The sequence below is a fragment of the Anabrus simplex genome, chromosome 2 (genome assembly GCF_040414725.1).
Source record: "Anabrus simplex isolate iqAnaSimp1 chromosome 2, ASM4041472v1, whole genome shotgun sequence".
NCBI classification, from domain to species: domain Eukaryota; kingdom Metazoa; phylum Arthropoda; class Insecta; order Orthoptera; family Tettigoniidae; genus Anabrus; species Anabrus simplex.
The window spans coordinates 1,049,284,223-1,049,303,811 of NC_090266.1; the positions used below are offsets into that span (position 1 = coordinate 1,049,284,223).

The 19,589-nt window shown below is 37.9% G+C and overlaps 1 protein-coding gene across 3 annotated transcripts in view; it reads right to left on the reverse strand.

Moving 5' to 3' along the window:
* The window catches only part of LOC136863273 (FERRY endosomal RAB5 effector complex subunit 3), a 158,738-nt gene that overhangs the window by 91,842 nt on the left and 47,307 nt on the right, over positions 1–19,589 (reverse strand). For all 3 annotated transcript variants that reach the window (XM_067139660.2, XM_067139657.2, XM_067139656.2), the window contains one exon: positions 15,103–15,327. In XM_067139660.2, the coding sequence (XP_066995761.1) occupies positions 15,103–15,327 (225 nt within the window). The remainder of the gene's footprint in view (positions 1–15,102; positions 15,328–19,589) is intronic.

The window sequence follows — 19,589 nt, forward strand, 5'->3', positions numbered from 1 at the left end:
GGGCTGTATTTGCCACAGGTTTTGTTTTTTTGTTTTTTAATGGAACTTCCATGCATTACAATCTTGTCTAATCACTCATACTGGCCATCTTAGACATCTGAATGTGTGTCACATTGCATCACCAAATAAGGTAAAAACACCCTTGCAGCAGGCATTACGCGAGGCTGCAAAAGATGGCTGCCAATAGGGTTTCCTGAACTTTTTCCCATGCTGAAAAATTGTATATTCATCACCCAAGATGATTGTTCTGAAGGTAGTTGTGCATCAGTGTTTTAAAGTACTCAAGGTAATACTGAATTCTGGCCACTGGGCTACTTCATGGTATTTAAGAAGTAAGTTAAAGCCTGTTACAATTATTTTATTATAATCTTGATTTTTACCACCGACTTCAATAAGCCAACTCTGGCAAGATGCAGCATTGTATTTCATTAGCTATACAAGTGTATTTTGTAATAAGTAGAGCTGTGTTTACTACAGCACTTCCAAAATTTGTCAGGGTGATTATTATTCATTACTTTTAAAAATAACAGACTATTTCTGACAAAAATTATTAACAATTTCAATTACACTTTTAATAATTTTTGACAGTAAATGTGATTAAATCATGGTGCCATGATTTAACTTCTTGTAAAAGCACATAACAATGTAAAAACTATAACAATGAAATAGACAACTACTAAAAGGTACATACAATTTAAAAAATATGCATAAAAAAACAGTAACATACCCGGGTACTATTATTTCAGGGTTTTAATTTTCTTACAGAAGTTTCTCCTTTATTATGGGATAGATATTGCTGAGTATTTTCTTGTAATCTGAAGACAAACTGTTACACAAATACTAACAATTCTATCTATAATTTCCAAGACAGAAGTTCCACAGATAAGGTTTTCTGTACAGTTTCCCCGAGCTCTGTGTCTGACGTTTTGCACTATTAATCTGCACAACACTTTATATTGTTTGTCACAATCTCAAAGAAACGATTTCTCATACTTGCTGGAAACAAGCTGCTCATGATCTGGAATGCCATCTTTCCTACATTCAATACTTCATCAGTTCGAACTGTTAACACCCTCTGTTAATTTCCTCCAAATACCCATCACTCATACTTTTACCAGCCACCAACAGCACACAATACTTGAATTGAGGCGCTCGGGGCTAGATAATGGTAAGCCACATTGAGGAAATTTTACAGGAGAGCCATATGAAGTTTCAAAAAATTCCATAAATCAGGTGATGGACATAGGAGGTATTTTTATTGAATGATAAGGTACTACATACATTAATGTATTCTTGTAACATGAAATAGAACCTTTTTAACTAATGAACGTAGTAAAAAAGAACATTAAGTTCAAGGAATACATATAATTTTGTGGCTTGTCATTGTCTATCACCAAAGTTTCAGTGCCAACATTTGGCTTTACTGATCACCATTCACATCACTCTCACCGTCATCTAAGAAACTGCCATCAATTAATTCAGGTTCATCAACCTGCTCTGTGGTTTCGTATTGAGTCAGAGATAAATAATATCCATGATGCACCGCAGGTATGTAGGGAAGCAGGTCCATGACGTCAGACAGTTTTTTATGCTGTATAGGAATGGACCTACGATATTTTGGTGTTAAGGTCGCAATCCACGATGTCTGTGTAGGACGGCCACGCTTCTTGACATTAATTTCACGGAAGTCTCCGTGAACAGTGTGCTTCAGGAAAATTGAATCAGGATTTGAGGCCAAAACTTTGAACACTGTAGCTTCTGAAAAGTTAATAGGATGTCCATCTGTTGCTGTATTTCTCTTTGTTATGTACTGTGCTGGCAGTTTGCTGAACTCTAGGATATCGTCTTGTTGCATAACAGTCACGTCAAATTTCTTTTCTACTCTGCTTTTCTTGACAACATCAACCCAGTCAGTGGGCGAGAAAACTTGGCTCGCATGGCGCCTTTGGTATTTCTCAATGGATGCAAAATCTCTATCAGATGGCAGTCGTGTATGACCACTAATCAAAAATCTGTGTTCAATTTCTATGAATTTGTCACCACGTACCAGTGACAACCACATGCACATAACCGTCCAATTCTTATTTTGTCCGGCACAGTTATCTGAATAGCATATTATTTTGGAAGCAACGCTTTTTGTCTGGAGAAACTTTAATATACAGCTGCATATCTCATCACTGCCGCGTTTTGCAACATCCTCAGTCCACATGTACATGTGTCCGATGCCGGTTCCGCAGTCATGTATACCCACGTTGTACATCCATATTTTTCTCTTGTAAAAAGCTGGACCAACAGTAAGTTTTGGAACAGGGAGGGCCTGCTGCAAGTCAACTGAGATGACCGCGATACTGGAATCAGTCTTGGCTCTGGCGATATCTGCTGTCATGGTAGCTTGCATTGCTTCCGCTTTCCGGTGATGTAGTTCTCTTTTCTTCCTCAGGTCGTCGAATGTTTGTTGATCATTGGGTAGGTGGCAGGAGTTAATCTGAGTAGCAAGTTCGTCACATACTTTACAGGTGTCAGAAAGGGGCATCTTGAAGCCTATGTTGTATTCTGTGCAGAAAATCCGTCTGTACTTATCCTCTTTAACACTGGCAATTTTCCGTTCCTCACAGTAGGGTAGATAATGATCCCGGTATAAAGAACTGATTGTCATCTCGCAGTCAAAATAAGCCTTTTGGGGATTCTTGTGCCTACTGTAGTGACTCTGGTAAGTGGGTATGCTTCGTATATGGTCGTGAACACCTGCTATAACTTCGGGTGGATATTTCCGATGATTTTTATGGCGCCCCCTTTGGTCTTTCTTAACAAACTCTTGACCACTAGCAACTTGCTGTATGATGTTTTCCACTCTTCCTCTTGATCCTTGTAGCCCATGTACAGAGAGAAATGCCACTTTACAGACTTGGATTCCTTCACCTTGCACCTTAACAGAGTACGTAGCAGTGATTTTTCGAGAAGACTGCTCCTTTTTCCTTTTCTTCGGGTAGGAACGTTTTGGAGGTGCCGTTGAGATACACGAAAAGATGTAGTTGTTTTGCGCATCAACATTTCCAATGTCCCAGAAGCCATGGAATATTTTGGAAGCTGCTTCTCCTATCTTCGTCATACACTTCCGACGACAAGCACATGGAGGTCCCATTTCTCTGGCACCTACTTTCTTTTTCGTTGCATCACTCGTGTACTCTTCACCCTTAAAAATAAAAAAATAATGTTCATGTTACAACATGTTTATGAAACATATTGTATTGCTAATTTAATATAAATTCGATATTCTGTGCCGGCTCTCCTAAATAATAATATTAATTATTATTATTTAATTAAAGTAATTATTTTTCTAATATTTTTTAAATTCTGGTTAATAGCTATGTTTAAGTACATACCCGATTACGCCGGCGTTTACGTTTAGCCCTTTTACTCAACTCCGGTGTTTGCTGCCGCCATCGATGCCTTCCATTCTTACCAGGTGAGATGGGCACCTCTCTAACAACAGGAGCTAAGTCTTCATCCTTACGGAAGAAAGATGAAAAAACTAATAGCATGAACCTATGAAACTACAATGAACAATACAGCAATTTAACAGCTATATAATGGCAAGCCACAATAACCCGTATAGCAGTCACTTAGTGATGCCCATCTTACTTTAACAGTCGTTTATGGTTACTTGGCTCCATATAAGTATCTTAGAAATAGTCCCGTAGTTCATAGTTCCATTAAATATTAGCCTTATCTTACAGTACTACATGTACTGTATTGTCATGATAAGCCACATTGTCACATGCTATAATATGGCATGCCACATAATAAGATTTTGTTGATGCTTACCTCTGATGATGATGAGATATCACATGGATTTGGCTGATAATCCACATCTACAACACTGTCATCGCACGAGGATTCACTCTCAAGACAATCGGCTTCCGTTTCGGATCCTAATTGCATTTTTTCATCGGAACAACAGCTCACACTGTTTCCCCTGCAAGACGCCATCTTGCTGTGGCTTACCATACTAAAGCACAAAAATGACGTGCTGTGTCTTGGTGCAATACATAACAACAGAGCGTGTGCTGCCATCTCTTGGTTTCTTCAAATACTACTCCTCCAGTGGCTTGACATCCTCTAGCAGATATAAAATGCGTACAAATCTCAATATTGCTCAATGTGTGGCTTACCATTATCTAGCCCCGAGCGCCTCAATTATTCTTGCAGATACTTTGAAAGCATGATAGCCACAAACCTAAAAATGTGCCAACCTATCAATTTCTTATTCACTAACTGTATTGCAAAAGATATCTTGAAACTGTTCTTCCAATTTTCTGACTGCAGTTTTCTTCATTTAGGGCTTCAGCCATCAAATCCAGTGATTGAAAATTCAGGGTTATCGTGCCATATTTTGCAGATTTTATCCCAAGTACATTTTTCATTCTAATTTTTTCTTTCAGCATCCATTAATCGTGTCACACTAATGTTGTAATTTTCACCACTAAATTGTCTGTAAACACTGAATCTCTTTTCTAATTTATCAGTCTGAAATTTAACAGAATGCACATATTTTACATTCACAATTGCCGAACAGAACTGTATAAACTTCATAAGCATTTTTGTACTTTTGATGAGGGCTATCTCAGTGTAGGAGATTAAAGATCCGCCTTTCAAACTCGTCCCTATCTTCATCCATTTCTGAACGCAAATGACCAATTTTTCAGAAAACTGAAACCTAAAATCTGAAACAGCAGAAAATGGACCACCAAATTTATTCATTCTCTGAACATTAATTTTGCTGCTCTCTGTATTTACAATGGACTGCCATTTACATAATATAGCAATGAATTCAACAGGGTCTTCACTGCCATGTACAGAGCACCCGGAAATGTTCTCCGCAGCAGCGCCTACGTGCTGCTGCGCGAGGTAGCATGAGCAGTTAAGTTGGCAGCACGGCTGCTGCCGCTTGTAACAAAACAAACAACAATCAGTAAACAGTAAACTTTGTACTCACCACAGCAATTTATAACAGATGCTGGAAGTGTTGTCCTTGTGTTCGAAGACAGACTTCAACAGGTCTACACATATTGTCAAAGACTTTCACAGCATTGTATCGGAAATTTCATCAAGTTTTTCGTCTGCTAAAAGCGTAGGTCTGGCTGTTCCCGGTACATCGTGAAATGACCGGTCACATGAAATGTACTTATCAAATCCCGAATTGTATCCCTGTTTGAACACTGAATTAGGAAACCGCGCCTGAAATTTTAGTTTTACATTTTCTGTAACCCGATCGCCTTCGTCAAAAACGTACTCCACCGAAAAAGCTCACTCTGCAGTAGTAAACATTACCGCCTGTAACCTGTTGCACTATTTCAATAATCTATCTGAACACTGGCTTACTGCAACACACACTGACGATTTTGACAGACCACAGCTCATACGTGTGGCCTTCTCTGTACTGCTAGCCTGTTTACCTTGGACTGTAGGTGAGTGATGGTGACAGATATGTCACCATGCTGCCAACTAAACTGCTCTAGCTACCTTACGCAGCAGCACGAAGGCACTGCGGAGAACATTTCCCGGCGCCCATTACAATCAAAGAGGCTTTGTTGCTTGCATCAAAAATATTTAAGGCAGGCAACACATGTTGCCCCTCTAGACTGCTGGGATACAATGTTTTATTCAAAGTTCAATTTGTATACTTTCTTCAAAATATTGTTTCTTTCATTCTTATAATTGTTCTTCAGCTACTAAATTTGGCTCTTTTAAATGTATCTCTGGTGTTGTCTCCTGTTTCATATTGGCTCTTTTAAATGTATCTCTGGTGTTGTCTCCTGTTTCATATTTAAAGGCAGGGAACATGAGGGTTTTGGAAGGATTCTTTTGGTTTGTCAAATTGTTTCTAATGTTCTTAGGAAGATGAAGTGTATACTGGATTATCTATTTTGGACATAAAAAGTGTGCACTCATCTTTGGAGCCTTTGTTTAACCATCAAAACATATTCTGACTGACCTTATAAGACATGATGCACAAAGTTACAGTCCTCTAAAAGTTTCACATCTTTTTTGGTTACATCTGCCATTTCGCTCCAGTGATTGTTCTCTTTGCAGGTAAGGCAATAAGTTTGAGAAAAGAAAATGCTGAGGATTCCCAATAAGCAAGAAACAGTTTTTGTTTCTGTAAGGTATTCATGGGTTTCTGTGATACCTATGATATTTCCTGAACTGTAGTCTATACCCTCGTTATCAACGCTCAGCCAACTGTTCCACTCGATTTGTCCCTGACAATTTTCATAAAAATGATCATTTTCGTTCATCCAATTTGGTCAAAAAATGTACAGAAGCAGTCAATTGCTGCAAAAAGTTTGAATGTGGCAGTGTGAGAATTTTGTTGGCCCTGATTGCCCCATAATGCTTTTTTGATTGTAAATGATGAATATTGTCAACATCATCCCCACAGAGTAACTTTTTCTAAGTGAAAATTAAGGAGATTTTGTTCCAAAAAATTCAACCTGGTCAGCAAGTATTTCATCATTTTTATAAGCGCACCTTTAAGTCCTGAAGCTTTGATTTCACAGTCTCAACTAATATATTACCCAATGGAAGACTATGACTTACAAGGGAAGGATGCTTACCGGGGAATCGCCGAGCTTATGTAAATTTTGCACACACATTAAGTGAGCAAAGAATAACACAATGGCCAAAATATTTCTTTAGGAAATTAATTCGTTTGACCTACAGAAAGCGTTAAAGTTCGTATGTTTGACTGGTACGTGCTGGGTTCACTCGATTTCCGAAAGAGATGTTTTGGCTGTTGTGTTATTCTTGGCTCATTTAATGTCTGTACAAAATTTAGGTAAGATCTGTGATTCCCCAGTACGTGCCCTTACCTTGTTAAGATTACTCACCCGATTACGTAATTGTCACGGCCATCCCCACTTGTGTAGCAATAGCTGTGGCCTGAGAATTTCAACTTAGCATCTAATAACACACTTCACTATCATTCAAATAAGCAGAAACTTTCAAGTTCTTATCTATTGCAAAGACAAATTGTTGATTATTGAACAGTTTAAAACTAGATCCTTTGTTTTCAATTTGAATATCTGTTAGCTTACCAGAAATTTTGTGCACACACTGTTGAAATTCACTGATTTTATCATTTTCAGCTGCCTTTTTGAATGTCTCTTCCTAACATCTTTTCTTCTGTCATCGATCTCCAAGGCTCTATCATCTGGATGCTTTGTTTTAACTGACTGAAAATAGTTAGTAAAGGACCAGCTTTCAATTTTAGTTTGTCATATATGAATACCCTTTCTTCACTGTTTGCAACCTTATACAAAACTTCACGCTGTATACATTCCGACTCACAACACTCGAGGATGACGCACCCAGTCTTTTCTTCAAATTTTCTGCACCTACACTTTGTGTAACACTTGCTCTGTTGGGAAACCAAAACACAATATGTATTCAACACCTCTTATGGCATAATTACATGTACAGTCTGGTACAAGACATTTTCCCAGCAATTTGTTCCATGAAAGAAATATGCACAGGCTAATACCACGGCGCACAGCGAAAACTCGTTCTTGACAAGCAGTGGTGCGAGTGTGAATAGCTAGGCCTAGCGACGTCACAATGCCCTCCACAGACAATCCCACCTCTTGTATAGTGTGCTGTGGCTAAGAACGTTATCATTTGCTAACTGTGGTCATCTTTACAAACCTATGTAGTGATTGACATCATTTGGGCTATAAGCAAGATCTGCTTAAACGTGTGCATATAGGGAGGGGGAAAAAAGAAAGAAAACACTGGAATGGATAACAGAGGAGTATCAGCAATTACATAAAAGAGGTTAACACATTGAACACTGGCATATTTGTAACGGGTTAACTGCTGTATACTGAGCATTTCAAATAACAATAACGTTATTGGTTTTAGTCCCAGTAACTACTTTTATGGTTTTCGGAGGCACTGATGTGCCAGAATTTTGTCCCGCAGGAGATCTTTAACATGCAAGTAAATCTACCGCCACAAGGCTGACACATTTTAGTACCTTCAAATACCACTGGACTGAGCCAGGATCAAGCCTGCCAAGTTGGGCTCAGAAGGAGAGCGCTCTACCATCTGAGTTACTCAGCCTTTTTAGGCATATTTTGACAATTTTTGAGGCAAAATAATTATTATTTTTGTATCAGAAACTGTAATTATTAACAGTGACGTCATTTGGTTCTTCCATTTGACACTGAAATATGAAAGGGGCAATATTTTATCAAGTTCCTGAGCTTTTTATTTTTCCATTTATTTCATATCAAATTGATTTTAATCTTAATCACATCTAACATTGTTACATTAGTATTAATATGCTGTCTAAAAGGAAACAATGTGATTGGTAAAGGTAATCCTTTTCCTACAGTCCCAATTAAAAATTTGTGTCTTTGTGTGATAAAGTTCGAAACATTTGGGTAAACAGAGAAGAGTATTGCAGCTTTCTGAGTAGACTTTGCATACTCTTTTAGGTCTTATGTTCAGTTTATCAGTGTTTCTATCATGCTATTGCTCAGAGAATCAAGATACCATAATGCCACTGTAGGAACGAGCAGGAAAACAAAGCGCTCAAAACACATGCTCAGAAAAGGCGTTTGTATTCTATCTGGCAAGAATCAGTGATACGATCTAGCAGGAGTATAGGGAATTGTAATGCTGTCATTTATGTTTACCAGAAGAGAGACAGACGTATTTCCAGCACATGGTGATTTATTAGTTAAGAAAACGAAGCCTGAGCAGGACATGGTACTGTCTTCAATGAGTTAAGAGTAAAAGTTCAGCACTAACTCAAAATAAATTACCTTGCTGTGAAACATGCAGGTTCATGGGCTTTAACCAATTCATGAACTGTTAAGTGGTTTTTGATCTTTGTGCAAACTCCAAGATATGGCAGTGCAGGAGTTCAGTGTTTATTTGTACAATTTTAGTGAAATATTTGTAAAATGTAATCAAAACTAAAATCTTGTAATTATTTGTTTACCGTAGTCTAAAGTACATGAAAGCCATAATCAGTATTTGTCTAAGAATCAGCAACCACAAATGCACCCATCGTCCATTTATGCCTCCATATACTGGTTCGTTTCGCAGTGCATGGGGTTGGCTGACTTTGCAACTTGCTTATCAAGAGGCTTGAGGTTTGTCCATACGTGACATAAGTAATAGTGAAAGTTTAAAATGAGTGTAGTATCTGTACTGTTGTTACTAGGCTGTTGAGAATTGTCAAGTTATATTTCTTTGCTCTCTTTCGATATTTTGGTGATAGTTGACACCACCATGCACAATCGACAATACAAGACAGTGTCCAAAATTGGAGATCAATGGTATCATTAGATTTCTTAGATTTCTCGAAGTCAAGAATATATCAAATGCAGAAATTTGTCAGCAAGTGGAAGGCTATGGTGACCAAGAGATTAGTCATCAGACCATGGCAAAGTGATGCCCACAATACTGAACCAGCCAAGTCACAATATGTGGCTATTCAAAGAATGGAGGTTTCACAACAACATGCATGACAGAGAACATGATATACATGAAAAAATTACCACCCAGGACAATACGTATTCAAAAGGGAGGGTGTGATGAAGATGCTGTACATCTAACCAGAGACCTATTGACATATTTTCAACAATCAGACACATTATTGTAAAAAGCCACTGATAGAAGACTAAGTATTCTTAGAATTTTCAGCACATCAAAGAGGTTTTATCACATCCATGTGAATAAATCAATTATTACTGGCTAAAGGACAAAAATGCTGTTATATTCCTTGATGTTTCAAAGACTTATGATAACACAGGGCACAAACATCTCTCTTTTTTTTCCAAGATGCTTTACATCACACCGACACAGATAGGTCTTATGGCGATGATGGAATAGGAAAGGGCTAGGGGTGAGAAGGAAGCGGCCATGGCTTTAATTAAGAAAGAGCCCCAGCATTTGCCTGGTGTGAAAATGGGAAACCACGGAAAACCATCTTCAGGGCTGCTGACAGTGGGGTTTGAACCCACCATATCCCGGATGCAAGCTCACAGCTGCGTGCCCCTAACCATACTGCCAACTCGCCTGGTCTGACAGTATCGAAGGCTAAGTTTGGAACAGAGTATCCTAGGATATACGCTAATAAAACTAAGTCCAACACAGTTCCGTACATTGTTATGTTTTGATAGGTGTTAATCAGAAATGTACACCACTTTTAATGCCTTTAATGTCGTTACATTATTCAGATTTCCTGACATAACAGGCCAGGCCTTTACAGCTCGACTTTACAGGCCACTGAAGAGATATGCTTAGTGATAACTGTTTTCTGTTAATTGTCCATATATTGTACATACTGTGAATATTAATATTTTTATTACATTTTTGTAGTGTGTTTCACCCAGCACAGGGCACAAGCCCAATGACACACATACAGGAATTGATGCTTTATTTTCTCCTTCCAGATGTCCATTCCCCTCCCCTACATGTGTTGAGTCACACAATACATTACATTACTCTATTGCTTGCCAATTGTACAGCACATGTAAACCGCCAATATTGTGTGATCCTCAGCCACGCACTAATGCCTGTATTCCATTCACTATAAAGGTTCTGATCATTTCTGCGTACTCCATGCATTTTCGTTGGGAATTTTGAATGCTAACATTAACAATCTTCACTGCCAACATTCTGTTGCAAATCCAATGCATTATGTGGCAGGATATAAGAGATATGAACCAGTTACCCCAGGCGATCTTTCTAGGTCAATGCCCCGAACAAATAGCTTCTTCTCTTTTTACCCCAGGCGATTAACCAAACTGTTTAGGAAAAAAACGGGTGATGATCCTTTCTTACATTATTGGGTTTATCATGCCCATAAATTTCTGTAACTTATTTTCAGATATCCTGTATAATTAACCAGTATATATGGCCAAGTCACCTTGGGAGTGGCAACCCCATTGTAATAACAGCCTATATATGTTTCATTCATTACATCCCTGACCCGGTCAATGACTGGAGAACAGGCTGTAGGTTTTCATTTTCATATGGCCAAGTATGATCTACCCACTTCAGAGTACTCCCTTAAGCAAAATTTAATCTCATTTTCTGGCAGATATTGACAAATTTTGCAATAAGCTGTGAAGGATATAATTGGATTACAACATGACTGTCCCAATGAGATATGCAACCAGGAATTTTCGAGGGCTGCATTTAATTAAGGCTGAGTGGGAAGCGCATAAATAGCAGTTCAACATCGCTCCAAGGCTGCTCTGAATTAATGATGACCATTTGATCATCTGCAGAGATCTTCAGACAGAAAAGGAAAACATACTGCAATATCTGGACATTCTCTTCAATGAGGATATAACATCGGAATCCGGGCATTGGATACGAAATGAGAGGAGGAAACAACCTTACGAAGTATGATGTAAACTCCCTCATAAAGAGACAGGAGTTGAAGTTTATGGGCAACATCTCAAGACTAATTTGTGGATGAACAGGTAGGAAAGGGTCATTGTGCTCCCAATGGGCTAATTCCATCAAGATTCATGTAACATCTCAGCAGTGAAAAGAACCAACACACAACACTGTGCAAACATCCAGACTGTGGAGAACCAGAGACACTGGGTCATGTGCTGGAGAAGTGTTCTAAAGATGAATTGTTGAGAAACTCATCATCACAGAGTGTGTTCTTCAATTGCCACATCAATACATAAATTGCAGTAGGAAGTTTATGAGTTTATGAAAAACAAGGATTGACCCAACAGTGCAAATGAAACAGGACAACCAGCACACAGTTCGCATTGACCAGGAGGAGGAGCCTATCTACCGACCATGCATACCTCACTTCAGTGATTTATATATAACTAGAACACAAAGGCATGGGTGGTAAAGGGTCTTCTCTTCAGAGCTCAAGGAACAGCTTCCAAGCACATTGGTAGCCATGCTAAAGGCCTCCACGGTATGCACTAGCCAGCATATTGGTAGGTGTGCCAGGTACCAACTGATGAGCCCACCCTAGCACACGAGGGCGAAACGCTGGCAACCAAGAATGAGGTAGCTGGAAAATTTATAATGTCTAATAACGGACCATTTATATTGGTATTATAAATTTGCTCATTCAGGACAAATATTTCAGATTCCCTATGGGAATCAACATCTATATCATCTGATGGCCAAGCAGGCATCAATTTTTAGTGATGAGACAAAGTCTCTTAGTGCATTGGCACTGCCGGTGGCTCCAGTTAGCCTACGCAGTGGCCTCCACGGTATGCACTAGCCAGCGTATTGGTAGGTGTGCTAGGTACCAACTGATGAGCCCACCCTAGCACACGAGGGCGAAACGCTGGCAACCAAGAATGAGCTAGCTGGAAAATTTATAATGTCCAATAACGGACCATTTATATTGGTATTATAAATTTGCTCATTCAGGACAAATATTTCAGATTCCCTATGGGAATCAACATCTATATCAAAGGAACTCTGAATAGCTGAAAATGAGATCGATGACATTTGTACCATTATTTTAAAAGATCCACTAAATATTTTGTACTACCATTTGTATGGCACCTTCCAAAATATCCTGTCACTAGATTATAAAAGGGGGAATGTAATTTTAGGTATATGCATGTATTTGTGCCAGTTTCTTCTGGACCCTTGTGGTCATCCAGAATGCCAGACAAGACTTTTTAAAAATAAATATATATTTATGGGCAACAAACGTGTTATCTGTACATATCACACACACACACACACACACACACACACACACACACACACACACACACACACACACACACACACACACACACACACACACACACACACACACACACACACACACACACACACACACACACACACACACACACACACACACACACACACACACACACACACACACACACACACAATTAAATGGAAATGTCTGGGTCTGTTGTCGAGTGGAATGATGTTTCTCCATGACAATGTTTTGTTACACCACCACTGTGACTTATGAACTAGACCTATAAGAGTAAAGTCTTAATCTAGACCAAACGATTATTGCCTCTTCCCAGCTCTTAAGCGACATCTTGACGGCCACAATTTGAGTAATAATGATAAAAAGAATAACAAAATGCCGGTTGGACTTGTAGGACACTGAAATCCAAGCAAATAACATTTAGAAACTAGACAGACATCTCAATCGATATGGTAACAATGCTGGAAAATAACATATATGTTGTGTTACATAATTTGTAAGTTGTGATTGCAGAAATATGTCCTGAACTTATTTTTTGGGGTGACTCATGAGACAAACTAAGCCTGTGCAATCTATCTGGTTTTGTATAACAATTTCCAAACCAGAAAAGTCTGAAAGAATTTAATTATCTAGTTAGATAAAACAAAATAAAACTGTATGTTGCTCTGTGACATGCAACAAATTTATTGCCTCAGACTACCTGTCAAAGTAAAAAAATTAAGCATTAAGCATAAAATTAGATTTTTCAGCTCCTCACAATAGTGTTATATAGTACTTAAATATTACATGTTACACTAAGAGAATACAAACTGTTCCTACTGCATTCAGCAATATCTGCTCTCCCACATCAAGCCAGACAGTTACAGATCTTGGGTGTTTAAATACTCCCCTCCTCAATTTTCACACTACAGTGCCCATTGGCAATTCTGCTTTTGCTGGCTTTAAATAATCTATCTGTGGAGAGCAAAAGGTTTAAAACTTTCTACTCTTAAAATAAGGTAAGTGAACATACCTCCTTTCTTTATACAAAATATTTTAACATTTCACAACTGTTGTATCTACATTCATTCAGGGCTCTACATATGTAAATCTAGTTAGGGATGGTGAAGATGTGTCCAATCCAGTAGTGAGATCACTTATCACATTCCGAAGTTGCAATATGCTATTATCATCCGAATAATAAAATAAGGAAACTTACCTTCTGACTTACCCTTGTAAATTGTCACAATAATTTTAATTTCTTGTGAAGAATAATATTTTGCGTAAGTTAATTTCATTGCCAGGACTGTTAAGAAACAGCCCAGCAAAGCCTCACAGAATACTGATTACATAGGTGCAATGAACAGGCATGCAAAAGCAAAGCAGGAACGAGAGAGGAAACAAATGTTCTGGGTGTGTTTCTAAAAACACTGACCTTGTTGAAATTCAAAATAACTCTAACTCCACCCCAAAACACCTATCCAAGTATGACATTTAATACTTTAAAAGTATAATTTTTATATAACTCATATGTTGCAATAAATGAAAACTCTTACATGTTTCTCATAGTAGAATTTCACACAGCATTTGCTCTTACATTAGCAATGACAACTCAGAACTCCGAATAGCAACTAAGTTATTTTATATTCTACATAGAAATCTTTGGGTCAATCATTCTGAATCTTGCCCAACCAGAAATTAACTGTGACTGATCCGAACTCTGAATATAAACACAGTTATTTTACATGCTATTTAGAAATCCCTGGATCGATCATTCTGAAGCTTCTCCACTCAGATATTAACTAAGGTATTCTTAACAATGATCCTATATTCTTGCTGAACTGGCCACCTGTATCTCCAGTTTCTATCTTGAACCGATTGTTAGATGTCTCAATTTATACATGATCTTGAGCTTTGTACAGGTATTCCAGTGATCACAAGCATCATAAAGTTACACAACAGCCTATTATTACTTTTCTTCCCCTTCCTCAAAAGAGTACTCTGAAGCAATGCAAGACATAAAGATTAGAATTTTATTACTTTTAAAATCCCAAGGGATATCATTAAATGGAGGTAATGTTTCCACCAACACCACTAATGGAAGAGGGAGGAGATATATCCACACTGTTCACAACATTCATGCTTCAACAATAAGGCCCATTCCACAAACATTACATCACTGTGTCTTAACAAGGAGAACCAGATAAAAAAAATGAAAAGATTAACATGAGCTCAAACTTAGCTATGAGTACAAATGACCTTCACTCATTTCCTCACATTCATAAGAGTTATATCACACCCCACCACACTACCAAGAAAGTAGCTTTGAAAAGCAGCATGCATTATGTTCTCTAGCAGTCATATTCCCCACAACTTACACGGGTGTAGGAAGAGTTACGTTGGTTTGGTGCTCTTCCAACATTTTCATCAGCCATTCTCTATATTCTTTCCTCTGATTTTCTTTCAGCGTATCCACCTCGCTATTCCATTTACCGTGCAACAGATTCTGATCCTCAAAATGCCTGGCAGCCATTTCATTTATATCCTGCTCGGAGTTGTACACAGGAACTCCCTCCACAGCGCGAGACATTTCTTCAGTTTGCCTGTGTTGTACACAATATGTTATGCAGTCTCAAATTTGAAAGTCACAATATGATAAATATTAATTACACATAGATTTTGATACATAACCTCTCCCTGAGGAAAATTAAAATAAATATCACATGTGAATGTTGTACAAGATGATAATTTCAAGATATGGTAGAAAGAGTCAATATGGAAAGTTATCAGCTTACAAACTTTAAAATTAAATGCAATAGCTCTAAGAATCAACACTCAAATTTTCCTCTACTGTCCCAAAATATAAGTTCAATCCTCCTTGACTTGCAAGAAAGGTTTAAGAACAAATTAATTTGACATTAAAGAAAAATATGGATTTCCTATTTTGTTATTATAGCCTACCAATAATCATGTAACTATGTTAGGCTACATGTGAAGCAATATTTTTATATTTTTAATAAATTTCATATGAATTCCTATGCATTTACCTTTCATTGTTACACTACTTGATTTTTCAAATGTTACTGATCTAGTTGGCTATGTGATTCAGGTCATGAAGCAGTGAGCTTGCATTCAGGAGATGGTGGGTAAAGCATTGTTGGTAGCTCTAAACATGGTTTGCTGTATTCACAACAGGCAAATGCACCTCAATTAAGGGCATGACTGCTATCTTCCCTTTCCCAGCCCTCTCTCATCCTTGCAACACCAAAAGCCTTCTGTGTGTGAGTGGGACATTCACCACTAGCTGAAAAATATTATCATGTATTTTTTGCTTCTTATTTTCATCATCATAAAATATTTTGCTTTTATATAGGCCTAATTCCTTGAAATATTTTGTTTTCATGTAATTGTTTGTCGTATTTTTGTTGTTGCTGTTACATAAGTAATGTTCTTCATTTAATTTCCTTGTTATACTATCATAAGCAGGTACTGCCACCAGGATATCTCCCAACTGCATGTATTTGGGAAAGGAAAAAAAAAGGGCTGATTACCCCGCTACGGTAATGACTAGACCGTACAGGCAGCGTCTCAAAGCCGAGTGTTGGGCAGAAGAATAATCCTAAGGTGACCAATGGCGGATGAGATATGTTCGGTGGGGTGATGGTCCCCTCAGTGTAGGATATGACACTGGAACTCAGAGGGTAATATCTGACAACAGGTTAAGGGAGGCTGCAAAAGGTGTTTATACTCCATGTCAGGAGCCGGCGGCCTGCTCACCTCCTGGCAATAGCTCTAAAATGCCTTTGAGAGTAGCAATACCATCGTGATAACAGTCTAAAATGAAAATAGCACTTTTAAATCAACCTTGGAAAAGGCTAGGGAAGGGATGAGCAGCTCTTATGAAGGGAGAACTGTGAGAAGTGGGTGATCAGTAGAGAACATCAACCTCGTGTCACTGACTGAAAAGTCTGAAGAGGTGAAAAGGAGGACAATGTAGTTATGACAGGAATGAGCAAAGTTAAGTGGAGAGGAAAGTGAAAGAAGTTGAGGAAAGGGTACACTCTCTGCTGGAGTGGAGGACATGACATAAGGTAGAGAATGGAGTGGGAATAATAACCAACAAGATCTTAGATGAGTACCGGTATGTAAGATAAAGTGGACTACATAAGTAATAGAAAAATCATGATACGGTTAAGGACAGAGAATGGAGTACAGGATTTCATCCCTAGATGGGATGCAAAAAAGATGATATGGATAAATTTGTGGAGAGAAATATAAAAGATGTGGAATAATAATAATACAATCATATTCAGATGTACAGTAACATTATCTTAATGTTATTTGAAATATCTCCATTCTTATCAGAACTTATTTTATGTAAGGAGAAAGACAAAGGACTGTTTTTACTATATAATTAAGTTTATTACGGTAATACATTTTACATTAATTGTTTCACAGCGAGTTATAAAAGAGGACAAATTGAGAGGGTGGATGCCCTCAGGAAGTAAACCCCAATCCTCCCAGTATAATGATAAAATATCATTTCACCAGACATCCTTGATTTCCCAACTCACACTGGAGATAGATATATCTGCAACAACAGAGCAGAGACAAAATCATGTAACTTCTTTCGCTAAACTAGCATGCCTGTAAGGTATTCTTAACATATTCTGCTTATTGTTGGTTAGGAAGTACTGTTTATAGATAAACTGTATACGTATGTTGGGTATTCAGCCCGAAGGCTGGTTTGATCCTCCACAGCTCTGCCAACAGCTATCATAGATAGCCTAGGCATCGCTGAAGAGGTGTACTAGGGAAATGAGTACTAAAGTAGTTTCCCGTTGCTTTCCTCATTGGGCCAGAAGTTGCTATTACATAACAGTCTGCCAAGCTCACTGAAATGCACGCACCAACCAACCCTATGAGTGATATTTTCACACCATTCATAACAGGGACTGACTGAATAACGAATGGTATTACTAGCATCGCTCATACCTTGGTCACTTTCGTATTGTTAAAGCCACGGATAAGACTGAGACAGGTCAATGAAAGTAACAAATTTATTCTAGCCTATACCAGAAGACACAGGGCACATAGAGAAACTAACCTTTAAGAAAAATTTCACTCTCAGACAGAGGCTGACAATTCCATAAAAATAATCTGATAAAATCTTTCAATGTGAATAAGAGTGACACTATTATTTGTAGGTTTGTACTTCTGTACACTCTCTGTATGTTATAAACTCAATATTTTAGTACCTTATCTCAGGAGAAATAATAATTTATTACTAAATCCACAGCTATTGAAGAGCCCGATGCATGAACGAGGCAGCTCCAAATCATAAGTCTACAGGAGACACAAAAAATTAATAATGGCCATGCGGTTAGGAGCGCGCAGCTGTGAGCTCGCATCCGGGAGATAGTGAGTTCGAACCCCACTGTCGGCAGCCTTGAAGATGGTTTTCCGTGGTTTCCCATTTTCACACCAGGCAAATGCTGGGGCTATACCTTAATTAAGGCCATAGCAGCTTCCTTCCCATTCCTAGGCCTTTCCTGTTCCATAGTTCCATAAGACCTATCTGTGTCGGTGCGACGTAAAGCAAATAGCAAAGAAAAAATTAATAAAATGGTTAAATTTTGAAAAAAGTAAGGCTATTCCATATACATTAGCTAGAAACAATAATAACATGCATATAAAAGTAGATATTAGATTTTTTTGTTATAGTTTACACCTCTCAGTTTATGCATACACTCAGTTTTTGCTCTTCTTCACCCGATAAAGGCATTTAGTGTGAAAAGATGCAATAACTGGCACTACTGACAACAGGTTTCTATGTAATGTTCTTTATTGTATTACAGAAAACTTGCTATGAAACTAAATATTATTACAATGTAAGGAAATTTTTGTCAGCTAAGTATATAACAAGTACACAAGACGTTCATTATTCAGCATCAACATCCTTATCAATTACAATACCATTCCCAGTTGACACTATCTGATTGCAGAACCACAAATAGTACAGTGGAACATACTTTGATGCTATATCTTTAACATCCTTAACCTGATTTGGATGGAGTTTTAACATACTGTTGTAAAAGACAAAATGCACCTTGTAAGGAAAGAGTACGGTAGCTCTAGTTTTGTTTTTTATCACTGTTTTTAAACAAAAGAATCTCTTACCATGGTACTCACAGTGACACTACGACATTTCACTGCTGTTGTACTGTTGATATTTTAAGTGCTGCACCTTTACGAGTAAAGACCTGCCCTTTAAATAGGTTCTTGAAGCGAGTTTGTATGTGTCCAAAAACAGTCTGCTTAACTTCGTGAACAATGAACTTGTGACTCTTCTGGTGAATATGTTCTCCTGTGCTTTTGTTTCATTTTTATTTTTTCATTCCAATTGTATTAAGATTCTCTGCACTTTTTTCACTACTATTGTGCACCAAATCTGGGGAACAATTGGATACTTGTACTAACGGATTGAGCATCTCTTCAAGATAGTTTACAATAAAAAAGCAAAATGGACTGAAGCACCAGGCTCTTCAATTACAATACACAAAACATGTTCAGCAGTATTCAGTGATTTTAATCTTGTCATAATCATATCTCAAAACTCTTTGTTGAGAATGAGTCAAGAGTTTTCAACACCAACAGGCTTAATGCATAAAACCAAATGAATTCAATTTGTTCACATTTCCATCACTCTGCTTTCTTCCCTCAAAATTCCTTTATACAAATGGGTCTACGAAGCTAATTTTTAACTAGCCATGAATCCGTGATCATAAGATGTCATACGTACACCTCACTGTAAGTTTTCCTTGTCTTACACGTCTTAATAAAGAAGAAGCATATTTCAGCAAAA